The sequence below is a fragment of the Tamandua tetradactyla genome, chromosome 7, assembly GCF_023851605.1.
Source record: "Tamandua tetradactyla isolate mTamTet1 chromosome 7, mTamTet1.pri, whole genome shotgun sequence".
Taxonomy (NCBI): domain Eukaryota; kingdom Metazoa; phylum Chordata; class Mammalia; order Pilosa; family Myrmecophagidae; genus Tamandua; species Tamandua tetradactyla.
The window spans coordinates 98,961,448-98,989,171 of record NC_135333.1 but is presented as its reverse complement, the minus strand read 5'-3'; the positions used below and the strand labels follow the sequence as shown (position 1 = coordinate 98,989,171).

At 36.3% G+C, this 27,724-nt stretch overlaps 2 protein-coding genes across 5 annotated transcripts in view; one reads left to right on the top strand and one right to left on the bottom strand.

Moving 5' to 3' along the window:
- Positions 1–20,238, bottom strand: part of REDIC1 (regulator of DNA class I crossover intermediates 1) — a 173,993-nt gene extending 153,755 nt beyond the window's left edge. For all 3 annotated transcript variants that reach the window (XM_077170525.1, XM_077170527.1, XM_077170528.1), the window contains exon 1: positions 19,992–20,238. In XM_077170525.1, the coding sequence (XP_077026640.1) occupies positions 19,992–20,014 (23 nt within the window). In that variant the 5' untranslated portion in view covers positions 20,015–20,238. The remainder of the gene's footprint in view (positions 1–19,991) is intronic.
- Positions 20,237–27,724, top strand: part of ABCD2 (ATP binding cassette subfamily D member 2) — a 72,587-nt gene continuing 65,099 nt past the window's right edge. For both annotated transcript variants that reach the window (XM_077170523.1, XM_077170524.1), the window contains exons 1-2: positions 20,237–20,415; positions 25,371–26,615. In XM_077170523.1, coding sequence (XP_077026638.1) covers positions 25,677–26,615 — 939 coding nt within the window. In that variant the 5' untranslated portion in view covers positions 20,237–20,415; positions 25,371–25,676. The remainder of the gene's footprint in view (positions 20,416–25,370; positions 26,616–27,724) is intronic.

The window sequence follows — 27,724 nt, the reverse complement described above, 5'->3', positions numbered from 1 at the left end:
AACAAAGTACCACCAGGGGAAACTAATTCGAGGGGCAGAGGGACAAGTAATAAGGGGTAGTTTTGACTTGATATTTGGTGAAGCTGTGTTTGTCAGTTCTTTTTCTCTATGGACCAATGGAAACTGTCTAAATTGAGAGTGCTGCTGATTGTACAACCAAGTGAGGAAACTGTAAGACATGGTTTGTTTATTTTGTTACTGTATTTTGTACATTATCCATGATGCCCAATAGATGGAGGTAGCCAAAGTGTACCATGACTAAGAAGCAGAATGGTAAACTGTGATACATTTATGTGATAGAATATGGTGCGGCTACAAAAAGGAAAGACATTGACAGAAACACAATGAACTGGATAAATCTTGGGGACAATATGTTATACAAAATAAACCAGAAACAAAAGAATATGCTAAGGTCACTTTCAGATAATATTTATAAGAAAACTGAAACATAGACTGCAAGCGCTTGTAGCTGTCACACTTGGTCTGAAGTTGTACATGTATCTCTAACTTCTGAGACACAGAGTTGTATGTGTATCAGCTGGTATTTCCCCAGAACTGTGAGTAATTCTGTGATGTCTAAGACCCAGAAATAGAGTACTGCAGCCCTAAAAGTTATCACAGCTACATATAATGACAGTTAAAGTAACTGAAAAAGAGATTAGGCCTCAAATAGAGATAAAAATGAAGCAAATCTGGCTAGTACAATGGTAAATCAGAATATAGGGTAAAAGATGATAGTGTTTATACTCTAGACCTTCACCTACTATATAAGACCAAAAACAGAGAGGTTTATTATGTCTATAGCCTAAATTTTCTGCAACATGCAATCTAAATCAACCTCTCTGGATAGCTCATTCAAACAACTCAAACTCCTAGAGTCAAGAATGGGAGCGAGGCCTTGTAATTCTGTATAGCTTAATGTAATACCTGGATACATCTCAGACTGACAATTAAAAAGTATTGGTAGAGTCCCTGGAGGGTCCAAAGAAAAACAAAAAATACGGAACCATTAAGCTTTCCCATTTGAGCAACTCCGAATATCTTCTGAACCATTGGGGACTCTCAAGAAAATAGGCCAAGACCTTGATTTTGATGCTTGCCCTTATGAGACTTATTTCTGTAGTGGAGAAGCTAAGACTACCTATAATGAGGCCTAAGAGCTGCTTCCAAGGAACCTCTTTTGTTACTCAGATACGGCCTCTCTCTGAGCACAACTCTACAAGGAAGCTTATCATCCTCCCCAATAAGTGGGACATGACAGTCAGGGGTGAAAGTCTTTCTGGCAGCATGGGACGTGACTCCCAGGGATGAGTCTTGCCCTGGCACTATGGGATAAATCAGCACCTTCCTAGCCTAAAGGGGGAAAAGGAGTGTAATAAAATAAGGCATCAGTGGCTAAGAGAGATCAAACAGAGTTGAGAGGCTATTCTGGAAGTTTCAGTTAGATAATGCTAACTGCCATGGCTTGCTAAACCCCAATCAACATCACTCTTGTTAACTCTTAAGAAAACCTAGGGCTCAAACTGAAACTTTAAGTTTCATGTGCTAAGTTTGCTTTCCTGGAATCTATAATTTCTAGAGGATTCCTAGGTCAGATTAATCCTGAATGCCAGAAGGACCAGCCCCTCCAAGATTATCAACTAATTACATCCCCAATCCTTCAGTGTGGATACCCCTTCTCAACACGAAGAAGTCAAAATAAGCATTGACTAAAGATCCCTATAGATTGGGAGAAGGATCAAAGGAGAAGGTGGAGACATAACAGAAAATGGGATTCAACAAATGAGTGTGACTGCTGAATCACTATACTGATAATTCTTCTAGCCTCCAGTGTTTTGGAGCAGCCAGAAGAAAGAATATTAAATCGTGGACTAGTAACCCATAACAAACTCTGGGATCTGTAATGTAACTACTTGTTTAAGTATAATTTGAATTTTTTTTCTTTGCTTTGTGTTATGTTATATTTCATAATAAAACAGTTTAAAAAAATGAAAGGGAAATCAAGACATTTATATATAAGCAAAAGCTGAAAAAGTTCACTACCAGAAGGCTTGCCCTACAAAAAATGATAAAGGGAGCCCTACAGATTGAAATAAAAGGATGCTAGATGGTAATTCAAAGCCATCTGCCATAAGCAGAAATAAAAAACACTGGTAAAGCTAACTAAATAGGTAAATATAAAATCCTGTATCATTGTACTTTAGGTTGGTAATTGCTTCCTTCTCTGTATGACAACAGACAACTGTGTAAAAACTATTTACGCCTATGTTAATGGGGATACACTATATAAAGGTTATATCTGATATAACACAATTTTTAGACTGTGAAAATGTCCATCATCATCAAGGCAATGCTTTCTTCCTGAAGACCAGCTGCAGGTACTCCTTGGCTCCTCTGCCATATGGCAAGGCACATGGCAGTATCTGTTAGTCTTTCCCATCTCTTCCAGATTTCAATGATTTCAGCTTCATGCTTCCTGGCTTTCTCTTTCCCTGCATATTTATTTCATTTATAAAGGACTTCAGTAATAGGATTAAGTCCCATCCTGAATGAGGTGGGTCGCAACTTAACTGAAGTAGCTTCATCAAAAGATCCTACTTACAACGGATTTACAACCAATGGAATGGATTAAATTTAAGAACATGTTTTTCAGTGGTACATACAGCTTCAAACCAACACACCTTCCCACAAAGTCCAGGATTGGACAGTTTACTCATTAATCCTTTCAACATAAGAAAGTCAATCAGTATAATACATCACAATAATAGAATGAAGGGGATTTAAAAAAATCATGTTTATTGTAATTGATGCAGAAAAGGCATTTGGCAAAATCCTGCTTCCTTTCATGTTAAAAACACTCAGAAAAATAGGAATAGACATGATCCTTTGTATAGAAAATCCCAAGAAATCCAAGGGAAAACTATTAGAGCTAATAAACAAATTCAGCAAAGTTGCAAGATTCAAGGAAAGCATGCAGAAATCAGATGGATTTCTATATACCAGTAATGGACAGTCTGAAAAGAAAACTCCACTTATTAAATTATCTAAAAGAATAAAATTCCTACAAATAAATTTCAGATAGGAGATGAAACACTTGTATACTGAATATACCAAAACATTGCTGAAATAAATGACAGAAGACATAAATAAATGGAAAAACATTCCGTATTCATAGACTGGAAGACAATATCATGAAGACGTCAATACTGCCTAAGGAGATCGACAAATCCAATACAAATCCTATCAAAATTTGAGAAGCCTTTTTTGCAGGAAAAAAAAGCCTTTTTTGCAGAGGAAAAAACTCATTTTGTCAAATTTTTATGGAATCACAAAGGGCCCTGAATAGATAAAACAATCTTGATTAAGAAAACAAAGTAGAGGACTCGCAATTCATAACTTCAAACCTTACTAGAAAGGTACAGTAATTAAAACACTCTGTTACATAGTATGCCAATCCCTAACCAATAGTATTTCTGAAAACCCTAAAGAATACTTTGGGCTCTATCTAAGACTCATTAAAGTCTTTCTTAGTGAGCTTATTTGTTCAGAAACTTTATTCAGTTTGTTCCTATGCCAGATAAGCCCTGCAACCCAGAGGTACTAATCTCTTCAAGAACATCAATCAGTTTCATTCCCCTATATCAGCACCAAAGAGGTTATCACTTATCCTCTGGGTTTCAGGAAGTGGCAATTCCACCCTTTCCAAGGGCCTATGCAGTGACCCAACTCTCTCCAAACATGGGAATGAAGTTTGCAACCTCGAAGGACATTGGGGAGACCACCTTTATCTCAGCTCCACCCTCTCCAAGCACTGTCCACACCAGGCCTCTCTGCCAACTCCAGGGCACATGCTCAAACCCCTCCTGAGAGCCAGGCTCTCCCCAATCCCCAAGGAATATACTCCATACTCTCCAAAACCTGGAGCACCATTACTCTTCCAGAACATCTAGGCAAAAGGTCTGCCTTCTGTCTTCCGGGCAAACTCACCCTCTCCAAGTGCATGGGTAGATCTACTCTCCTGGCCCAAGGTTTCCTGGCTTCAGACCTTAGCTTCCATATTCTGCCTTTGAAGTTATTTTTCCTTCAATTTGTCCCTTTTTCTGTCTCTTGTTGGTTTTTTTATGCAATATGTTTGGATCATAAGACAATAGGACTTTCCACAGATCCTTTCTAGATAACTACATTTCCAATCCTGGCTTTTTCTGAAAGGTTGACTGGTACCATGTTTGGTTAAATCCTCAGGTGGGGCACTATTCTCTGGGGTCTCACTTCATGGAAGCCCATAGTTTTCAAGACCATCAATTTCCTGCTTCTTTATACTCAAGAGCTCAGTTCTCAACTTATCTCTTTCCTGTCACATTTCACTGTGAGCTGCAAGGAGAAACCAGGCCCCACCTTACACATTTAATCTGAAAATCTCTTTAGCTAAGTATCCCAGCTTGTGGCTTTTAAAATTTGCCTTCCATCCAAAACCAGTGGTCAATTTTGGCAGATCATCTGCCATTTTAAAACAAGGGTTGCCTTCCTTCCAGTTTGCAATAGTACATGCTTCATTTTTGTCTAAGGCCTTATCAGAAGTATCCAGAGTCCACATTTCCACCAACATTCTCTTCAAAGCATTCTAGGCCTTCTCTTTCAGAATCCTCACAAGTCTTCCAGAGAATCTTCCCCTTATCTATTTGAAAAGCTGTTCTAATATGTTTGGTATTTGCAAACCACAGGACCCCACTTCTCTGGCACCAAAGTCTGTGTGGTTTGCTAAGACTGCCAGGATGCAATATACCAGAAATAGAATGGCTTTTAAAAAGGGAATTTATTAAATTGCAAGTTTACAGTTCTAAGGCTGTGAAAATGTCCAAACTAAGGCACCGATAGAAGGTTACCTTCACTGAAGGAAGGCTGATGCCATCTGGATCACCTCTGTTAGCTGGGAAGGCATATGGCTGCCATCTACTGGGGTCTTGGGTTTTGGATACCTCTCTCAGCTGGGAAGGCACATGGAGATACCTATTAGCTTTCCCACCTCATTTCCTAAGACTCCTTTGAGGGCATTTTCCTTCTGTATCTCCAAAGATCTCTGACTGTGTGTGCTTTAAAGAGTTTTCCAAAACGGTTCCCTCTTAAAGGACTTCAGTAAGCAACCCTACTTTGAATGATTGGAGACACCTCTCCATGGAAACCACCTAATCAAAAGGTGCCACCGACAGCTGGGTGGGTCACATCTCCATGGGAACAATAAAAAAGATCCCACCCAACAATATTGAATTAGATTAAAGAATATAGCTTTTCTGGGGTATACAACAGTTTTAAACCAGCATGGATGGTTTATGTGGCATATGAATATATCTCAGTAAATGTGCATTAAAAAAAAAAAACACTGTGGGGGCAGGCAACAGTGGCTCAGTGGCAGAGTTCTTACCTGCTGGCTGGAGACCTAGGTTTGATTCCTGGTGCCTGCCCATGAAAAAAAAAAAAAAAAAAAAAACCATGGTACAGGCAAAAAGATAAACATATAAACAGTGGAATAAAGCTGAGAGTCCAGAGATAAATATATACACCTATGGCCAGTTGATTTTTGATAAGGGTCCCAAACCCATACAATGAGGATAAAATAGCCTCTTCTACAAAAAATGCTGAGACAACTAGGAATCCACAAGTAAAAGAATGAATGTGGAACCCAACCTCTCACCATGTACAAAAATTAATTCAAAATGGATAAAGGGCCTAAATATAAGAGCTACTACTACAAAAATCTCACAACAAAACACAGGGAAACATATTCTGGACCTTGTAAAAGGCAACAGATTTTCAGATTTTATACCAAAAGCCTAAGCAACAACAACAAAAAATTATATAAAAATGAACTTCACCAAAATTTAAATATTTGTACATGAAAGGACATTAACAAGAAAGGATATATAAAGAGCATTTTCATTTAGTAACAAAAAAGGCAAACAACCCAATTTAATAATGGGCCAAGGATATGAAGAGACATTTCTCCAAAGAAGATATTCACATGGCCAATATACATATGAAAAGATGACCAACATTTATCATCCTTTAAAGATTGCAAATTAAAACTACAATGAAATACCACTTCATACCCACTAAGATGGCTATTACTTAAAAACCTGAAAAAAGACAATTGTTAGTGAGAATATTGAGAAATAAGAACTCTCATACATTATTGGCAGGAATATAAAATGCTGTAGACACTGTGAAAAACAATTTGATGATTACTCAGAAATTTAAACATGGAATTACACTATGACCCACCAATTCTACTCCCAGAAATATACCCCAAAGTACTGAAAGCAGGGATTCAGACAGATCATTGCACACCAATGTTCATCACAGCATTATTCATAACAGACAAAAGATGGAAGTCATCGAAGTGTCCATCAACAGACAAATGGATAAGGAAAATGTAATATATTCATATAATGGAATATTATTCAGCCATAAAGAGAAATGAAATGCTGGTGCATGGTACTACATGGATGGATCTTGAAGACATCATGTTAACTGAAATAAGCCAGATATGAAAAGCCAAATATCATAGAATTTATCTGATATGAAATATGTAGAATAAGCAAATTCATGAGACAGAAAGCAGAATATCTGTTACCAGGGATTAAGAGAGGTGAAAATGGGGAGTTATTACTCAGTGAGTATGAATTTTTTCAGTGAGTATGAATAAACATAACATTTATGTTATGGATAGTTCATTACAATTAAAACATTTTTAAAAGTAAAAGAAAAGGAGAAGCTCATAGTGCCCTTGCTGGTTACTTCCCTGACTCTCCCTAGTACAGTGCAAGGCCAACCTGTGCTCCAGCTACTATGGACCTGTGGCCTATTCCAGAGGGAAGAGAGTGACCCCTATGCACATTCCAAGGTGCCTATATGTCACTACGAATTTATTAAGTAGCATCCTGAAAGACTGAACTGTGAAACTCATCTTGGGCTTGCCCTTCTAGAACTTAACCTGAAGAAAAAGCAGTTTATGGACAGTGAAAGCAGTGCAAGACACAAGTCATAGCAGCCTATGAGAAAGGAATACTTGCTTTAAGTCACAGTAGAGTACCCAAGAAAGGGGAAATCTATTTCATAGGCCGTAAAGGGGACATAACAATTTTGTAAACAGGAGAATCCCTAAGGGCATGAACAAGTATAATTCTAGGACAAGACATACACTCAGAAAAGATGCAGGGTAGCCTACACTTCATTTTTGGAGATCGGGCAGATCTTGTTGATAGGATGGTTAAACTCTAAAAAAACGCATCAGCCAACACAGAGCCAATTTGCAAAGTCTTTGAAAGGTATTTATTGCATTTGTTTATTTTTGTTAGTTGCTGACACACTCAAGAAGACCTCATTAGTTGTATACAATTTAAGAAACAAACAGATAAAGAAGTAAAATACAGAATTAATGCCTGAAAATATTAAAATGTACAGTGTATAAAAAAATATTAAAAGGTGAATAAATAAATAGGAAGTTATGACTCATCCAAGGGAACAGGATAAAAATTCAGAAACCATCAATGAAGGTTCTTTAGACATATCAGATAAAGACTTTTAAATGATCTTCATGTGTGAAAAAAAATACTTGTCTAAAAAAGAACAGAGAGAAACAAGTGCTAGAGAAAATGTGGAGAAAGAGGTATATCTATTCACTACTGCTAGGGAAACTGAGAGGTATAGCCCCCTGGAGGCCAGTGCAGTGGTTCCACAGGAAGCTAAGGGTGGGGTTACCATATGATCCAGCAACCCTGCTGTTCAGTATATACCTGGAGGAACTGGTGTGGGGACATGAATGGAAATCTGGACACTGGTATTTATGGTGGCAGTGTTCACAATTTGTGATGGATGGAGATAAGGTACAATGACTGAGGGAAAGAAGGGAGAACTGCAGTATATATATATAAGATAGACTACTGAGCTACCACAAGAATGAATGAAGTTGTGAGGCATGCAATCAGGTAAATGAACCTTAAGGACCATGTGTTGAATGAAATGTCAGAAACAAAATGACAAATATTATCATACCTCACTCATACGGACTAACTATAATATACAAATTTGGTGAACTGAAGTCAAGAGCATGGGTTATAATGTTGGGTCCTACTGTAAAGGGTCCTAGCAAGCTCTTATAGCAGTAACATAAATTATTTCTAAATTCTGAGATATTGAGCTGTTTGTATATAACCTGGTCAGTCCCAGAAACTTCGAGTATTTATGTGACAACTGAGACTCAAGAGTTAGAGCTCTGACATTATGAAAGCCAGCATTATCCCATACAGGAACTGTTTAAAAAGTTGTAAAGGGATCAAACTTCGACTAGAGATATGAATAATCTGATCTGGATAAGACTAAGGTAAATCAGAATACAGAGTAAAGGGTGATACTGTCCATATTGTAAAACTTCAATTTCTGAGTGAGATCAAAGGAGAAATGTTTATTAGGTGCAAAATTCATATTTTGCATAGCACATTACCTAACTTAACATGTATGGTCAGTTTAGTTGAAAACCTTCCAGGGACTCTTGAACAGGGCATGAGATTTTGTTGGTTTTTCCAGGTTAGAATGATGCCTTTATATGTTCCAGAGTAATTTGGGCAATGAATAAAAAAAGTATTTGCAAAGTCTGCTTGGAGGACTGGGGGGAAATGAGGAAATATTCAACTTCCCCATTTTGGGAATTCCTGATATTCTCACAGTAGCAACAACCAAGTCAATAGGCTGAGCCTCAATCTTAGGGTTTGCCCCTAAGAAACTTATTCCTGCAAAGGATAAGCTAAGCCTACTTATAATTATTCCTAAGAGTCACTTCCAGAGAACCTCTTTTGTTGCTCAGATGTGGCCTCTCTCTCTCTCTAAGCCAACTTGGCAGGTGAACTCATTGCTCTTCCCCTACATGGGACATGGCTTCCAGGGGTGTAAATCTCCTTGGCAACATGGAACAGAACTCCCAGGATGAACCCGTACCTGGCATCACTGGACTGAGAAAGCCTTCTTGACCAAAAGAAGGAAGAGAGAAACGAGACAAAATAAAGTATCAATGGCTGAGAGATTTCAAACAGAGTTGAGAGGTTATCCTGGAAGTTACTCTTATGCATTATATAGATATCCCTTTTTAGTTTATGGTGTATTGGAATGGCTGGAGGGAAGTACCTGAAATTGTTAAGCTGTGTTCCAGCAGATTTGACTCTTGATGATGATTATATAATAATACAAATTTTACAGTATGACTGCATGATTGTGAAAATGTTGTGTCTGATGTTCCTTTTATCCACAGTATGGACAGATGAATAAAAAAATATGGATAAAAAATAAATAAATGATGGGGAGATAAGGGGTAAAATAAATTGGGTAGATTGAAATACTAGTGGTCAATGATGGGGAGGGGTTAGGGGTATGGTATGTATAAATTTTTTTCTTTTTTCTTTGTATTTCTTTTTCTGGACTGATGCAAATGTTCTAAAAGTAATTGTGGTGATAAATACAGAACTACATGGTGATACTGTAAGCCACTGATTATACACCATGTACAAACTGTATCTGTGTGAAGATTTCTCAAGAAAAATACTTTTTTTAATGATCTTCAGTATGCTCAGGAAGATAATGGAAAACACTGAGAAACAACTAAAGGATATTGGGAAAATTATGAATGGTTAACATGAGAATCTCAATAAAAATACAGAAATTTTTTAAAGAAACCAACAGAAATACCGGAGTTCGGAACACAATAACTGAAATGAAAAATTCCCCATAGGTTTTCACCAGCAGATTGCAGCCAGAGAAGAAAGAAATCAGTAAACTCGAAGACAAGATACTTGAAGTGATCCAGACTGAGAAACAAAAAGAGAAAAAGGATGAAAAAATTGAACAGGGCCTAAGAGACCACTGGGACACCTTCAAGCATACCAATATATGCATTATTGGAATCTCAGAGGTAGAAGAAAAGAGACAACAGGACAATAGGAATATTCAAAGAAATAACAGCACAGAACTTCCCAATTTTAACAGAAGACATAAATAAAACATTCAAGAATCCCAATGAAACTCAAACAGCATACACTCAAAGAAAATCATGTTCAGAAACATAAGCAAACTGAAAAATGCCAAAGACAAAGACTTCTGAGAGCTACCAGAGAAAAACAACGTGTTATATACAAAGGAGTTTCAATAAGATCAAACACCAATTTCTCCTCAGAAACCATGGAAGCAAGAAGGCAGTGGGACGAAATATTTAACACGATGACAGAAAACAATTGCCAACCAAGAATCTTACATCAGGGACATTATTTCTAAAATTAGGGCGAGATTAAGACATTTCCAGATAAACAAAACCTGAGGAATTCTTCAAAACTAAATCTCCCCTACAAGAGATGCTAAAAGGAGTCTCATATTGAAAGGAGAGAACACTACACACTAACTCAAAGAATCATTAAAAAAAAAATAAAGAGCTCCAGTAAATTTAACAATATGGATGGTTATTAATGCCAGTAATACTGTATTATATTTTTTGGTATGCATTCATTTATTTTACTTTTTACAGGTACTAAATGGCAAATGCATAAAAGTAATGATAAAAACTCCAGTCTTGGTAATACAACATATAAAGATATTATTCATATGAAGTACAACAAAAATGTGAGGGATGGAGGAGTAAAGGAACAGTGTTTGTATATGCTATTAAAGTTAATTTGGAATCCAATCAAATGTGATTGCTACAGATTTAAGATGTTAAATTTAAGCCCCATGGTAAACACAACGAAAATATATGAAAAATGTACACACAAGAAAATGAGACAGGACTCAAAATGGTACATTATCAAAAATAAAATAAATTTGAAAGTAGGCATTAAGAGAACTGAGGGTGAAAAGGTATAAAACTTAAAAAGAGCAAATAGCAGAACAGAAGAAGAAAGTTCTACATTTTCAGTAGTTAGTTTAAATGTATATGGATTGAACTCTCCAGTCAAAAAAAAAGCATGACCCCACTATACTATATACTGTTCAAAAGAGATTCACCTTAAATTCAAAGACATAGTAAATTCAAAGTGAAAGAATGGAAGAAAATATATCATGCAAATAATAATGAAAGGAAAGCCAGGATAGCTATAGAAAAATCACATAAAACAGACTTTAAGTAAAAAACTATTACAAGGGTCAAAAAGCACACTATAGACTTATAAAGGGGTCAATTCAACAAGAAGACAAAACAATTACAAATATATATAGCCCTAATGACAGAGCCTCAAAATATGGGAAATAAATATTAACAGATCTGAAGGGAGAAAAAGACAATTCTATGTAAATAGTAGGAGACTTCAACATACCACTGTGATAGTTTGAAGCTGTATATAGTCCAGAGAAGGTCATGTTCTTTTAATCCCTTCCTGTAGGTGTAGATCTGTTGTAGGTGGTGCTTCTGATTAGGTTATTTCAATGGAGATGTGATTCATCCCATTCAAGATGGGTCTTAATCCCTTTACTAGAGTCCTTTATAAGAGAATAAAACATATACAGGCGCTAAGAAATGAAATTGAGAGAAAAGCCCCAGAGAAGCTGAGAGAGGAACCACAGAAAACATAGAGGAAGCCACTGAAGTCAGAAACTGAAACTAATGAAAGCTGGAAGAGAAGGACCAGCAACTACTGACCATGTGCCTTGCAATGTGACAGGTGTCTTGGATACTGGTAGCCTGTCTTCAGAGTCCAGGCATCACCCAATTGTTGCCTTGAGCAGGACATTTTCATGGCCTAAAAACTGTATATTGTAAGTTAATAAATCCCCATTGTAAAAGCCAATCCATTTCTGGTATATTGTAATTCATAACTTTAAGAAACCAAAACAATCACTTTAAATGAATGATAGAACACACAGTCAGAAGATCAGTTAGGAAATAGAAGACTTAAAATGTTACTATAAAACAACTAGCCCTAACAGAAATATATAGAACACTTCATCCCAAATAGAATACACACTCTTCTCTAATGCACATGGGTCATTCTCTAGGCTACCTCATATGATAGGTCTCAAAACAAGTCTCAGTATATTGAAATCACACTCAATGTATCTTCACCAACTTCAGTGGAATGGAGCTAGAAATCAATAACAGAATTAACACTGGAAAATTTACAGGTATGTGGAAAATAAATACCACTCTTAAATAAACAATGGGTAAAGGTAGAAATCATAAGGGAAATTAAGAAACACTTTGAGGTGAATGAAATGAAAACACAACAAACCAAAACTTATGGAATGAAGCAAAGGGAGTGCTGAGATGAAAATGTAGAACTCTAAATGCATACTTTAAACAAGAAAAATATATCAAATCAGAGACCCAAACATATAGCGGGAAGATCTAGAAAAAGAACAACAAACTAAAGCTCGAAAGCAAGAAGAAAATAAAGATTACACTAGAGATCAATTTATATCACTCAAAAAAAGACAGAGAGAGAACCAACAAAACTAAAAGGTGGTTCTTTGAAAAGATCAATTAAAATGATCAATTAAAATCAGAAATGAAAGCAAGAAACACTACCAATCACACAGAAATAAACATAATTGTAAGAGGATTATATGTACTACTATATTAGATATCTGATGAAATGGGCAAATTCCTAGAAACACAAAAACCACCTATAATGTCTCAAGAAGAAAAGAAGATCTTAACAGACCAATAACAAATAATAACAAGTAAAGAGAGGGAATCAATAATCAAAACCTCCCATTAAAGAAAAGTCCAGACCAGGAGGCTTCACTGGTCAGTTCTATCAAATGTTTACATTAGAATTAACATCAATCAAAAAACAGTAGAGACAGAACACTTCTTAACTCATTTTATGAGGCCAATATCATGTTCATGTCAAAGTCAGGTAACGATACAACATGAAAATTGCAGACCAATATCTATTCTGATCACAGATGCAAAAGTCTTCAACAAAATACTAGCAAAAATAAATCCAACAGTCCATGAAGAGAATTATACATCATGATCTAGTGGGATTTATCCCAGGTATGTAAGGGTGGTTCAACATAAGATCATCAATTAATGTAATACATCAATTAATCATCAACTAATGTAATTAAAATAGAGCAAGGAGGGAAAAAAAAACATATGATAGTATCAACTGAAGAAAATAAACTGTAGAGATCAGTTCCTCTAAGATCAGGAACAAGAAAAAGGATGCCCACTATCACCACTGTTGTTTAACATTATACCTAAGTTCTATCCAGAGCAATTAAGCCAGAAAAATAAAGATAAATTGAAAAGGAAGACGTAAAAGATTCACTATTTGCAGATGAAATGGTCCTATACAGAGAAAAATCTTGAAAAATATACAATAAAGCTATTCAAGCTAATAAATGAATTCAACAAAGTAGCAGGATATAAGATCATAGGGAAAAATCAGTAGTGTTTCCATATACTAGTTATGAGCAACTTAAAGAGGAAATTAAGAAAAAAATTCACTTACAATAGCAACTAAAAGAATCAAATATCTAGGAACAAATTTAACCAAGGACACGAAGGTCTGAACATGGAAAACTACAAAACATTGCTAAAAGAAGTCAAAGAACATCTAAATAAATGGAAGGATAGTCTATGTTCATTGGTTAGAAGACTAAATAATGTTAAGAGGCTAATTTCACCAAAGGCAATTTACATTTTCAGTGAAATTCCAATCAAAATTCTAAAAGTCTTCTTTGCAGAAATGGAAAAGTCAGTCATTAAACTTATATGGAAGGGTATATTAAAAACTTTATCATGAAATTTAAAAGACAACCTAAACAATAGAGAATATCTGAAAACCACATATCCAAAAAAGGTTTAATATTAGAATCTATAAAGAAACCTGTGTTAGTTAGATTCAGTTGTCAACTTGGCCAGGTGAGCATACCTAATCTTGTTGCTGCGGACATAAGCCAAGGGTATGTGAACCTCATCTGTTGACAATTACATCTACAGTCAGCTAGGAGGCGTGTCTGCTGCAATGAGTGACGTTTGACTTAATTGGCTGGTGCTTAAATGAGAGAACACAATGTAGCACAGCCTAAGCAGCTCGGTATTCCTCATCTCAGCACTTGCAGCTCAGCCCAGGCCTTTGGAGATGCAGAAAAAGTCATCCCGGGGAAAGTTGTTGGAACCCAGGGGCCTGGAGAGAAGACCAGCAGAGACCATCCTGTGCCTTCCACGTAAGAAAGAACCTCAGTGGAAAGTTAGCTGTCTTTCCTCTGAAGAACCAACAAAATAAATCCCCTTTTATTAAAAGCCAATCCGTCTCTGGTGTGTTGCATTCTGGCAGCTAGCAAACTAGAACAAAACCCTACAACTCAACAACAAAAAAATCAAACAACCCAATTAAAATATGGCAAAAGACTTGAATAGACATTTCTCCAAAGAAGAACTACAAATGGCCAAAAGTACAAGAAAAGATACTCAACACCATTAGCCATTAGGGAAAGATAAAGGCAAACCACAGTGATATCATTTTTCACCCACTAGAATGGCTGCTATTTAAAAAAAATAAGAACAAGTGTTGGAGAGGACATGGAAAAACTAGGTACACTCATTCACTGCTGGCAAGAATATAAAATGGTACAGCACTAAAAGGTGGTACAAGGTAGTTTAGTGGTATTCTTGCCTGCCATGCAGGAGACCCAGGTTCGATTCCCAGACCATTACCTTGCAAAAAAAAAAAAAAAACACCTCTTTTGTTTTACAATGTGACTGTGATTATGAAAACCTTGCTCCTTTTATCTGGGGTACGGACAGATGAGTAAAAAGTATGGATAAAAAATAAACACATAATAGGAGGAATAAAGGTTAAAATAAATTGAGTAGACTAAAATAGTAGTGGTCAATGAGAGGGAGGGGTATGTATGAGTTTCTTTTTTCTTTTTTTATTTCTTTTGCTGGAGTGATACAAATGCTCAAAAAAATGATCATTGTGATGAATACACAACTATGTGATGATACTGTAAGCCACTGATTGTATACCATGTATAGAATGTTTTTATATCAAGAATGTTTGTATGTTTGTTTGTTAAGGTTTCACACACAAAAAAATTTTTTAATTAAATATAAAATGGTGCAGCACTATGTAAGACAGTGTGACAATTTCCTCATAAAGTTAGGTATAGAATTACCATGCAACCTGTCAATCCAACTCCTAGGTATATACCCCAAAGAACTGAAAGCAGGGACTCAAACAGGCATTTGCACACCGATATTCATAACAGCATTATTCACAACTTGGCAAAAGATGGAAGCAACCCAAGTGTTCATCAACCGATGAATGGCTAAACAAAATGTAGTATATACATTCAATGGAATATCATTCAGCCTTAGAAAGGAATGAAGAGGGCAGGCCAGGTTGGCTCAGCAGGCCAAGTTCTCGTCTGCCATGCCAAAGACCCAGGTTCGATTCCTGGTGCCTGCCCACGTGAAAAAAAAAAAAAAAAAAAAGGAATGAAGTTCTGTTACATGTGACAATGTGGATGAACCTTAAAGAAATCATGTTAAGTGTAATAAGTGTAATAATAAGTGTAATAATAATAGTAAGTAATAATAAGTGTAATAAGTGTAACCAAGAGCCAAATGTTGTATGAGCTCACTGATGTGAAATAATTAGAATACTGAAATGCAAACTCAGAAAGTAAAACACAGATTACCAGGGACTCAAACAGGTATTTGCACATTGATGTTCATAGTGATATTATTCACAACTTGGAAAAGATGGAAGCAACCCAAGTGTTCATCAACCAATGAATGGCTAAACAAAATGTAGTATATACATTCAATGGAATATCATTTGGCCTTAAAAAGGCATGAAGTTCTGTTACATGTGACAACATGGATAAACCTTAAAGAATTCATGTTAAGTGTAATAAGCTAGACACCAAAAGCCAAATATTGTATGAGCTCACTGATATGAAATAATTAGAATATGCAAATACAAATACAAAATAGTAAAATACAGATTACCAGAGACCAGGGTGTGGACAAGGAATGGAGAGTTAATGTTTAATTGTTACAAGTTTTCATTTGGGGTAATGAGATAGTTTTGGTAATGGATGTTGATGATGGCAGCACAATATCATAAATGTAATTAACACACTGAATTATATATTTGAATGTGAATAAAAAGGGAAACATCAGGATGGATATATATATATTTTATCACTAGAATAAAATTTGTTAAAAAAATGTAAACTTCATAACACAATGAACCAAAATAAAAACTATGGACCTTAGTTAACAGTATCACGAAAATAACATTATTTCATCAATTGCAACAAAGGTACCACACTAATGCAAAGTATTAATAGGGAAAATTGCGTGCATAAGGAGAGGCTATGGGAACACCATTTTTTCTGCATATCTACAACATCTCTATCAATATAAATAAACACCAAAAAAATCCATAACAAAATATTAGGAAATCAAATTTAGTTACATACAAAAAATGAGAATACCAACATTACCAAGGTGTTTAATTCCAGAACTGCACAGTTGGTTTAATATTCAAACATCAGTATGTGTAATTCACCATATTAACCAACTAAAGAAAGGCATTTTTCTAAAAACCTCCGCTAGTTAAAAAAACAGACCAATGTATTCATAGATATATATATACCCAATAAGTAGTCACACCTTTACATCCTCCTCTTCTCTACTACCTTCATGTCTGAGGTGGTATGAATTTGGTAAAACCAGTTACTGATCCACAAACAAGGAAAATAAAAGAGAATCTTTTCCAAACAAACAAAATCAATGCTTATACCTGCCACCTCTCAAATTTGCGCTTCAATCTAAGTATGAAAATACAGGGTCTCACTGGCGACTTCTAGCATAAATCCAAAACAAATAAGGAGTGTATGTCAGGGACTCCCAGAGCACTAAAAAAAAAAAAAAACTAATTGGTGGGACTGAAGAATGATAATTTTGTCAAGAAATGACTTTAAAACAGGAACATTTTAATATCAAGATAACTAAGGATATAATCTCGAAAGAAAAAAAAAGAAAGCAATCTTTTAAACTGAAAAACTTTACATTATCACAGATTTGTAAATTTCAGGGACAGTAGTTTAGGAATCATTCACAGATATGTAAACTAGTTCCTGGTTTGGGCTAAGTAAGTCTATTTACCCTAACTGAAACTGTGGTTTGTAACAGTTACAACTTCTTGCAATGATGGCTGAAAAAACAACAAAAGTCAAACTAAATGAGTAATTAAAAAAAGAAAATATGAGAGACTTACTTACTTTTTCCCTAGTCACTAGCCCTTTCCCTCACAAAAAGAAGAAATGTTCTGTATGAATGGTAGAGTCCTTAACCTTAAGAGCAGCAAGAGGCCAAATGACAAATTTGTTTAACACTAGGGAAAAAAAACACTGTGAAATCCTTTACAGTTGTAAAGCTGTAAAGATGATCCTACCAAGTGATTCTATGGTTAAATTTAATATATCAGGTTCAAGGGTGCATGGGCAGTTTAGTGGTAGAAAGTTCACCTTCCATTCAGAAGACCTGGGTTCGAGTTCCGTACTATGCACCCCCCCAAAATAATTTAATATATCAGGTTCTTGTAATATTTGACAAGAAAACTGCTTCAATTTAATATACACAATTGGGTTGCTACCACCAGAACCTAAATTTGCTATAGCCTACTTCATTCACTTTAACAAAAAATGTATAGAGCACTTATTAAGTGTTGTACCTTAACATAGACCCATTTATCATCTGCTGAATAATCCTTTCAAATTATTTAATATCTACCCTCCCTATCCTTCTAGGAAGGCTTGCTAAGTAAACTAGGTCTCCAATTTGATCAATTCTTTATTTCACCTCCTCAATAAGTCTATCTGGTGCTTGTTCTGTACATTATTGCTATCCTTCAAGGCTCAGTATAATTTCCTGTTTCTTGGCTCTCTAAACTTCCACAACCCTTTTTTTGTACCACTTGTAGTACTTTTATAATACTTGTCTTTCGACATAGCATAGTATAATGAATAAGCACACCCAGGCTCTGGAGCCAAACTATTGGGTTCAATTCCAATTATGTCATTTATTAGCCAGGTGCCCCTTAGAAAACTGTTTTTCCATTTGTAAAATGGATAAAATATCTGTACCTACCTTATAAGGTTTCATTAACAGTAAATAAGTTGGTATTTACATATACATTTTTTTTTCGGGGGGGGGGGGGGTGCATGGGCCAGGAATCCAAACCACATCTCCCGTATGAAAGGCGAGCATTCTACCACTGAACTATCCGTGTACCCCCATAAGTTGATATTTAAAAAGCACTTCCAATAGCACTTCCTGCATATTAAATGTTATTTTAATGTTTATTTTTACAGCAAATTACTGAATTCTAATCTTTGCTATCCTACCACAGGATCTTTTTTATGGACTGGAATTATACCTTGTTAATTTCTGAATCCTCTTATACAGTTTAACAATGTCCTAAATGGGTAAGTATACAAACTATATATTTGTTGAATTAACGTTGAAAGCCCTGAAGTTGTTCTGAAAGAGCTTCATAATTGCTCTCCAGTAACTTCATTTGTCTCTACCTTTTGTTTCTAACATTCCTTTAAATTAAAGAAATAGATTTTCCTGTTATCTCTGAATAGAACTGAGGCTCCCAGGAGATGTGACATATTTATCCTGTGGTTTCTTAAACTCCTTGGTATCTAATACCTCCAGGTACAGCAGTACCTCATTTTAAGAAGCACAATTCTAGACTAGTTTCCTAGTTTCCTACAGTATATTGCTTTTGCATGCTCATAAAAGCAATTAAAATAGTACTCCTTGAATAGCCAGCAAAGTTTGCCATATCTGATACAACAATAACAGCACCTATATTTTAACAGTGCTTAAACATTCATAAAATAATTTCATATAAATCATCACTTAACAGTCACATTTTAAAGAATGTCAAATACACATCAAAACATAATCATATCAACTAAATCCTGTTGAAGCCTATAAACGAATTTTCACTCTCAAAGCACAAGAGAGCTTCTAGAACACTAACCTTAAATGATTCAAATTTCAAAAACACAATGTTAATATATTCTTCAAAAGGATAAACACTCCTGCTAAAATTATTGCACACACTTACAATACCTGGTGAAAACAAAAGCTTTTATAAAATTCTTTAGAATTTAAATGTATTATATTCTAACCATATCATCACTGTCCTGGGTCTACTTGTGACAAAAAAAATATAATGACTCAGTATTTCAATCAAAATAATTCTTCGCCTCAAGAATTTTAATCTAAATGAAATCACAGGTCCACATGATTTCCATCCTAGTGAACTTTAAGGTCAATAGCAAGGAATAGGTTATAAAAACGTAAAATTGTCAAGCTACGATTATGTGATTAATCATAAATACGAAATAAATTGTAAATTCTCTTACATTTTATTAAATAAAAAACTTTTCATTTTATCTCCCTCTAAAAAACAAACTGTACTTTGGATTTATGGTGATTCTGCTGCCCTGTCATGGATTTAAATGCAGCATAGACTGGGCTTTTCCACAACACCTTCAAAATCCATGCAGACTGAATATTGACCCAGAAGAGTCCTCGCCCCCACCCCACCCCCACCTTCACCCCCACTCCCCAAGAGAGAAACGCAGGCGAGAAAACAGTAAAGGAGGGCTCAGCTGTTCAGAGGCCTCGTTAGGAGAGGTGGCCAGACACAGGAGAGGAAATAAGAAGCCATGTAACCTCCCCACCAGCAGGCCCTACAAGTTAGGTCTTCAGAATGGTGGGTGAGAGGAAGCTACACTTGCTTTGTTTTAGGAATTGTGAATGGTACTAAGGTCGAACCATTAAGAGACCCACGCCTACCAAGTTCTTCCATGTAAGGCTGTGACCTCCCCTTCAGGGCATTCGTGAGAGGCGCCATTATGGGAACGGACATCCAGGGATTTGAGAGCTAATCCTACATTTCGGAAGGGAAACTCACCGGGATCCCCCAACCCAGTTCATCTCTCCAAAACGTCCCAACAAGAAGAAAAGGAGATCGCTACCGGCGGAGCGCAGAGTCTCGTCAGCTCTGGGCAAAGGCTGGTCCTGAGACAAAGCCTCCCAAAAGCCTCTGCGGCCTCGACAGGCTCCTTTTCGGCGCAGGTTCCTCCAGGTGGGGCCTGCGGTGTAGGCTCCTCACTTGCCCGGCTTGGGCGGGCCGCTGCCTGGGCTGACCCTCCAATCTAGCTCCCGACAGCCTCTGCGGCTTGAGGGCTCCTTCCGGGTGACTCGGCCCTGGTGGGGCGGAAAGGAACGCGGTGGGAAATTAGTCATCTAATTACTGGAGGAGGAAAACAGCAGTTTTAAACTGTTTCAGGCAAGGCAAACTTAAGTCAATGAAGATATCTGACTGTGGCCACAAGGTTAATTTTCAAACCGCCTCCAGCCTAATTTGATCTAATTTTGTACGGGTCTGTGAAATCTCTTCAGGCCAGAAACCAGATTTAGGGGAGAAAAAAGAAGACAAGGACAAAGTTACAGATCCCTACCCTAAATAACATGTTCTGTTCCCAGTTGTCACTCCAAATTCTTTAAATATCTTTCTTTTACAATTTTAATATTTCGTAAACAGTTGCTTGTAATAACTATTACACTGTAGTAATTTACTTACACTTACATTTTACAGATTTCTGAGAGAGTTTGATTGGAACTTGATTCACTTTAAAAGCCCAAAGAAAAAAATCTGCAAACAAAAATTAGATTTTACAGTTCACTTTAGTGCAATGTTTGTATATACATGTTCTAGTTTGCTAGCTGCCAGAATGCAATATACCAGAAACAGAATGGCTTTTGAAAAGGGGAATTTAATAAGTTTCTAATTTACAGTTGTAAGGCCGAGAAAATGTCCCAGTTAAAACAAGTGCAATCAAAGGCATCCAGGGAAAGATACCTTGGTTCAAGAAGGCCAGTGAAGTTCAGGGTTTCTCTCTCATCCGAGAAGATGGTGAACACAGTCAGGGTTTCTTTCTCAGCTGGAAGGGCACATGGCACAGCATCATCTGCTAGCTTTCTCTCCTGGCTTGCTGTTTTATGAAGCTCCCCGGGAGGCATTTTCCTTCTTCATTTCCAAAGACGACTGGCTTGTAGACTCTCTGCTTTTTGTGGTTATGACTTCTGCTCTCTCAGAATCTCTTTCATTCTCCAAAATATTTCCTCTTTTATAGGACTCCAGAAACTTATCAAGACTCTCCCAAATGGGTGGAGACATGTCGCCACCTAATCCAGTTTAACAATCACTCTTGGTTAAATCACATCTCCAGGGAGATGATCTAATGACAGATTCAAACATACAGTATTGAATAGGGATTATTCTGCCGTTACAGAATGGAATTTTTTATTAAAACATGGCCTTTCTAGGGGACATATACATCCTTCCAAACCAGAACAATACACACAAAAAAATTTATCTTACAGTATGTGTAAAAAACATTTATCTTACAATATGTTCTATGATATTTTGGTTAGAAATAGTAACCTTGTCAAAAAAATGCAAAAAGTACATTTTATTATCCAATTGCCTTGAGCTTTTTCTAGAACTTGACTTGGGGAAGAGCTCATACAATATAATACACTTTCTGTTAAGTTATTGGAAAACAGTTCCTAAAGTAGAATTATGTCCCAGGACCAGTTGTTTTACCGTATAAATCCTGATTTTTGCAACAAAAATTCACCAAAGTGTATCTATCGTTGGTTTGAATTAGACTAATTTAATTTAGCATTTCATAGCAAATTAGTCTTCCACTTGGAGTGGCTGGAGGTTTTTCGGTAACTAAACCATACAGTCAAGGCAGAAGCAAAGACCATAAGCAAGTGGCCCTGTAGACACATACGCAAATTGAATTTGGTAAAGGACTGAATGAGTAATCGATTTAGCAGATGGGAGGCAGAAACATTTTTTTGCCTTTTCTGTGTGGACGGACATAAGGAGAGGGTGACCAATCTGTTGAGAAAAGTCAAGAACTAGTTGCTGTATAGAGAACTATCTTTCTTCCTGACTAGAGTCACAGCCTTCCTATCAGTCACTGCAAGAAGCGGTGTAATAGGCTATGGAAAGATTAGTCTATGAACAAAAAGCATGTTCAAACATGATGTTTACTGGTTTGTTCCTTCACAGCAAAAGATGTTTCCTTATGAACTAGTTAATAGGTAGTTATTTGTAATAGCTGAAATGTTCATATAGAATCACATCTTCAATGTTGCTCAGGTCTTGCATGAATGAGGCTAGATGACTGATCAATAATAGAAGACAAATATGGTGCTATTTTAGGGCTAGTGGGACAATAAGGTAATCTTATGGGTCAGGAAAGAGTTTAAGAAATATTACACACAAAATATTACTCAGCATTTGTTGAGAAAAAAATACATCCAAATTCCAAAATTATTTACTTTTTGTTGATTTTATTTATGTATATATGTAGTTGTCTTTATTACAAAAAAAACTTTCTCTAGCTCGATAGATTATAAGGATATGTATATGTATATATTCTCCAATATATATGTAAATATATATATTCTCTGATATATATAAAATCTAGTCAATCCTACTCCTACTCTTCCATGTGAGTATCATACTTGAGAGCAAAGTGATTTAAATATTATTGCTTATTTTTTCATTTTCTTGGATTTTCAAGATCTTTTCTAAATTTATTTTCCCCTCTTTAAAAAAAAAGTATTTTCCCATTTAAACACATGTAAAGTTGAAAACCTTGAGTGGAAATTGGGCTGACTTATGTTTACTAAATAACAAATGATATTTTTTCACCTTTTTTTCCTTCCTCATTTGGAATACAAACTAATTAACATTCTTTTTGCCTTAATTGAATACTGCCAATATAAAATAAAAAGAAGGAAGTAGCTGACATTTGTAGTTTCTTAATAAATAGCATATGTTTTCTACTCTAATTGCCTATCTGATATTCTATCTTTTGAATTTTTCCTAAAACATTGAGCCTAGTCTCAGATGCTGGTAAAACACCCAGTTTGGGAGCAGGGTAAGCATGGGAGGTGGAGTTTAAATGGTCAGTACTTAAATGGCTCGTTATCAAATCAAATCTCACATTGACTTTTCCCTCATTTTCCCAGTTATAGTAACTTCCTTGTACCACAATGTGGTCACAAAACTTCTATCTTGATCATTTTCTTCATTCCCAATTCCTCTTTATCACAAGTCCCTTTCTCTAGATATTAAAAGCTTGGTTCCATACCTCAACTTCATTATCAGTTGGTATACTGACTTACCAACTGGATCTCTAATATTCTTTCCTTCTAGTCTTCTCACTGCCCTGCTCCTCCCCATATCTGGATGCATCTTGTTGTATGGCAGTGATATATGCCTCTTGCTTTGTTTCAGCTGTCAGCTGCTGCCCATGCATCCCTCTATGTACCATGTTCTACCAGCCTGAACTTCCTCCCATCATCCCCAGTTAGGTTTGCTCTGGTCCTCCTGTCACAGTAAAACCCTTCTGTGTTTAATGGTCAGGAGATGTGACATACGTTATTAAAATGTATAAATATAAGACAACCTTATTTTTCACACATCAAAAGCATAAATTAAGGAATAAAACATTTCAAAACTAACCACTATGGCACGACAATCTCTACATACAGACTTAGAATGTCTTCTTGGGATGCTAGATTATGCTGCCAGTGGTGCCAGCTATTGAGGACACTTGCATAAATTTGCCACTCACCTATTAGTAAATCTGTTGAATGCAAATGATGAACTTTGGAATTAAGGTAAATTCATGAAAAAAAGAGGAGTTTTGAAAATTTAAGAATACTATGACATAAAAATAGGAATTGTTCTTTATCCATGGTAAATTCTAAATAATGAGGATCATTCAACACTGAGACACGTTTTATATTCTAGCACAGAGGTTGTCAAACTTTCTGTAAAGAACCAAATAATAAATATTTTAGGCTTTGTTACTACCACTCGACTGTGATGCTGTGGTTTGAAAGCAGCCTTAGCCAACAGGTAATTGAATGTGTGGCTATGTTCCAATAAAATTTTATTTATGAACACCAAAATAAGAATTCAAATAATTTTCAGTTGTCATGAAATATTCTTTTATTGATGTATGTTCAATTGTTTTAAAATGTAAAAACCATTCTTAGTCATGGGACTTACAAAATTAGGTCATGGGCCAGATTTGGCCCATAGGTTGCAATATGCCAACCTTTATTCTAGCTTTAATGCATATCTTTCCAAATTTACAATTAACTAAAAATATGTCTGTTTGTTGTAGGGGGTGAGGTGGGGTGAACAAAAATGTTTTTCACATGTCCAAGTATATACTTAGCCTTGCCTGAAAAAAGGACTTCAAATCTATAAAAATAATCAGAATTTTGCTTGGCTATTGAATAGTCCCGCATCTGGGATATAAAGAATTTTTGTAAGGCTTGTGATTTTTACCAAATAACCAAAATGTAAATAGAAAGTAGTCAGTAGATCTCTAAGCCAAAGTAAAAAACTTGAAAAAGACAAGGAACTGTGAAATGAAGTCAGGCACTAGAGAAGTTTTCTCCACCATCTAACTACAGCAGGGTTCCCAAATGCTTAAATTTTGATTATAGAGTAACACACCTCAAAGTAAAAACTACCTAAAGGACATAAGGGAATGGGAGAAGTGAAACATTGCTCTCATTTGATAGTCACCTTGTATATAAATAGGAGTGCATCAGATCTCCATTGCTAAAAATAACAATTATGGGGCTGGAAGTTCCTTTTATTATAGGTACAAGTAAACCTAGGGATGGAGTGGGAAAAGGGAGGAGGGATGGAGGTATAGCAAAGAATTCTTTTCTATCCTATGGAAGACCCCACTCCTATATTTTTTTACAAGGCATATCCTCAATTACATGTCTGATAGGTTCCTGAACCTTACGGGAAGTCACAGACTATATTAATAAATATACTAATCTATATATATATATATATATAGTACTGAAAGATCCAAGTATTTGATATTCTTCCCATTTGATTCCTTTCCTCTCTGATTCCTTTCAGATTTATTCCGTACTCTTTTCATATTCACTTCATGTGGGTTTTTGTTCCTTCTTCCTCATCTCATTAAAGCTCTTGGAAATCTCCCTTTCTGTCTGCTCGTTCCCTTGTGGTATCTACTAAAACCTGAGAGAAGTAGTGTATATGCTGAAACTTCTGTGGGTTTCTAAGTGACGCTGAGCATGCTCAGTAGCTAGGGCAGGTTTTGTTCGCCAGCAAGTGCCCTCGTTCGACCTCTCCGAAAATAAACATTTAACTCTCTGAACTCCTGTTTAAGAATATAATTCGTTTTTCTCTCTCCTCATTTTCAAGGTTCAAAAGGAAGCAACGAGGATTCCAAGGTCCCACCGCCCTCACAGCCAATGAGGGGTTTGGAGGGGCGGAGCTTTGGGCGGCTTGGTGCAGCTCCAGCTTCTGAGGGAATTATCTCCAGTAGATGGCTTGGAGTCTGAGCTCTGCTGCATCTGTCACAGCAGAGCAAAATAAAAACGGAAGAGGAGAAACGCTGCGGATTATGGAACACTGTAGGACTTTCTGAAACATTTGCTGGGAATTCCTGTGGAGCATGGTCTTTTAAAACCAATTCTTTTTTGAAACCGGTTTGAGTAACTGGAAAGAATGACACATATGCTAAATGCAGCAGTTGATCGTGTGAAATGGACCAGATCGAGCGCTGCTAAGAAGGCTGCCTGCTTGGTGGCTGCAGCATATGCTCTGAAAGCCCTCTATCCCATCATTGGCAAGCGTTTAAAGCAGTCTGGCCATGGAAAGAAAAGAGAGGAAGCTCATCAAGCTGCAGAAAACAGAGAAATACTGCATTGCACCGAGACCACTTGTAAAACACCTTCGCCTGGAGTGAATGCAGATTTTTTCAGACAGCTACTAGAACTTCGGAAAATTCTCTTTCCAAAACTTGTGACCACTGAAACCGGGTGGCTCTGCCTCCACTCCGTAGCTCTAATCTCAAGAACCTTTCTGTCTATCTATGTGGCTGGTCTGGACGGAAAAATTGTGAAAAGCATTGTAGAAAAGAAGCCTCGGACTTTCGTCATCAAATTAATCAAGTGGCTTATGATTGCCATCCCTGCCACATTCGTCAACAGTGCAATAAGGTACCTGGAATGTAAATTGGCTTTGGCCTTCAGAACTCGCCTAGTAGACCATGCCTATGAAACCTATTTTACAAATCAGACTTATTATAAGGTGATCAATATGGATGGGAGGCTGGCAAACCCTGACCAGTCTCTTACTGAGGATATTATGATGTTCTCCCAGTCTGTGGCTCACTTGTATTCCAATCTGACCAAACCTATTTTAGATGTAATCCTGACTTCCTATACGCTCATCCAAACTGCTACATCCAGAGGAGCAAGCCCAATTGGGCCCACCCTGTTAGCTGGGCTTGTGGTGTATGCTACTGCTAAAGTGTTGAAAGGCTGCTCTCCCAAATTTGGTAAATTGGTGGCTGAAGAAGCTCACAGGAAAGGCTATCTGCGGTATGTGCACTCCAGAATTATAGCCAATGTGGAAGAAATTGCCTTTTACAGAGGACATAAGGTAAGATCAAAATTAAGGTGATGGGTGAAATGTGAAACTGTTCAAGCTGCCACTGCAGTGCTAGATGCCATCTGTTGTACTGTTGAAGGACCCACTTCTTTAGTATTTTAGATTCCTATGACATCTAAACCTGTATTAAAATATGTGCTTCATTACCCTTTTTAATCACAAGCTGTTAAAGCATTTTAAAATGCAAACTTTTAAAATTTCATAAGAATAAAATTTTCATCACTCTAAGAAACAGTCTACTTAGCTCCAGTTACCCAAATATCTCAGAATTATCTCCAAAGCATTTTCTTAAAATGTAAACCCTAATTTAGTAGGTGCTCCTAGAGCATTAGAAGAATATATATATATTAGAAACTAAGTACAAACATATTTCCACTGAGAAAGAAAATTTAGGATCGTATCATTTTTTAAAAGAGAAAACCCACTGTTGTGGCAAATTTTGCATATTTACTCAATAATGAAGTATCTTCGTATTTTTTTTAAAGAGAAAAAAACCACTGTTGTGACAAATTTTGCATATTTACTCAATAATGAAGTATCTTCAGTCCTAAGACATACAGGAGAATATCTGAAAATGGCATTTCCATTACTCTTAGTTTGTATTTAGCACCATATTTTGACACAGAACTGGCAATGAAAGAATATTTTGTCTGATTTTAAGGGAAAAGCTGAGCGTAGAGAGGAAATGAAGAGGAGGGAAAAAGGAGATCAAGGTGTCATTTTTAAATATTAAAGATTTTCAACATTAAGCAGATCCCTAAAATAGTTAACCCAATTACATAAACTCATGGTACATGAAGGTAACTTCAGAATATTGAACATGATAGAAATTTGAAGGCAAAGTATTTGAAATCTTAATACAAATGACTTGGCAAATAATATCTTAAGATATTCTAAAATCAAAGAGGTATTTTAAACATCAAGCAGAATTATTTAATTTGTGAAGCACCAGTAATTACTAAAGTTTTTTTAATAACAGAACCAACTCGAGGAAGAACAATTGAAGCAGATTTGGAACATCTACACCCATTTGAAAATTGGCCTTGGATGTTATGTTAATCGTATTGATTCGACTCTCTGAACTCAGTGATGTAAATTAT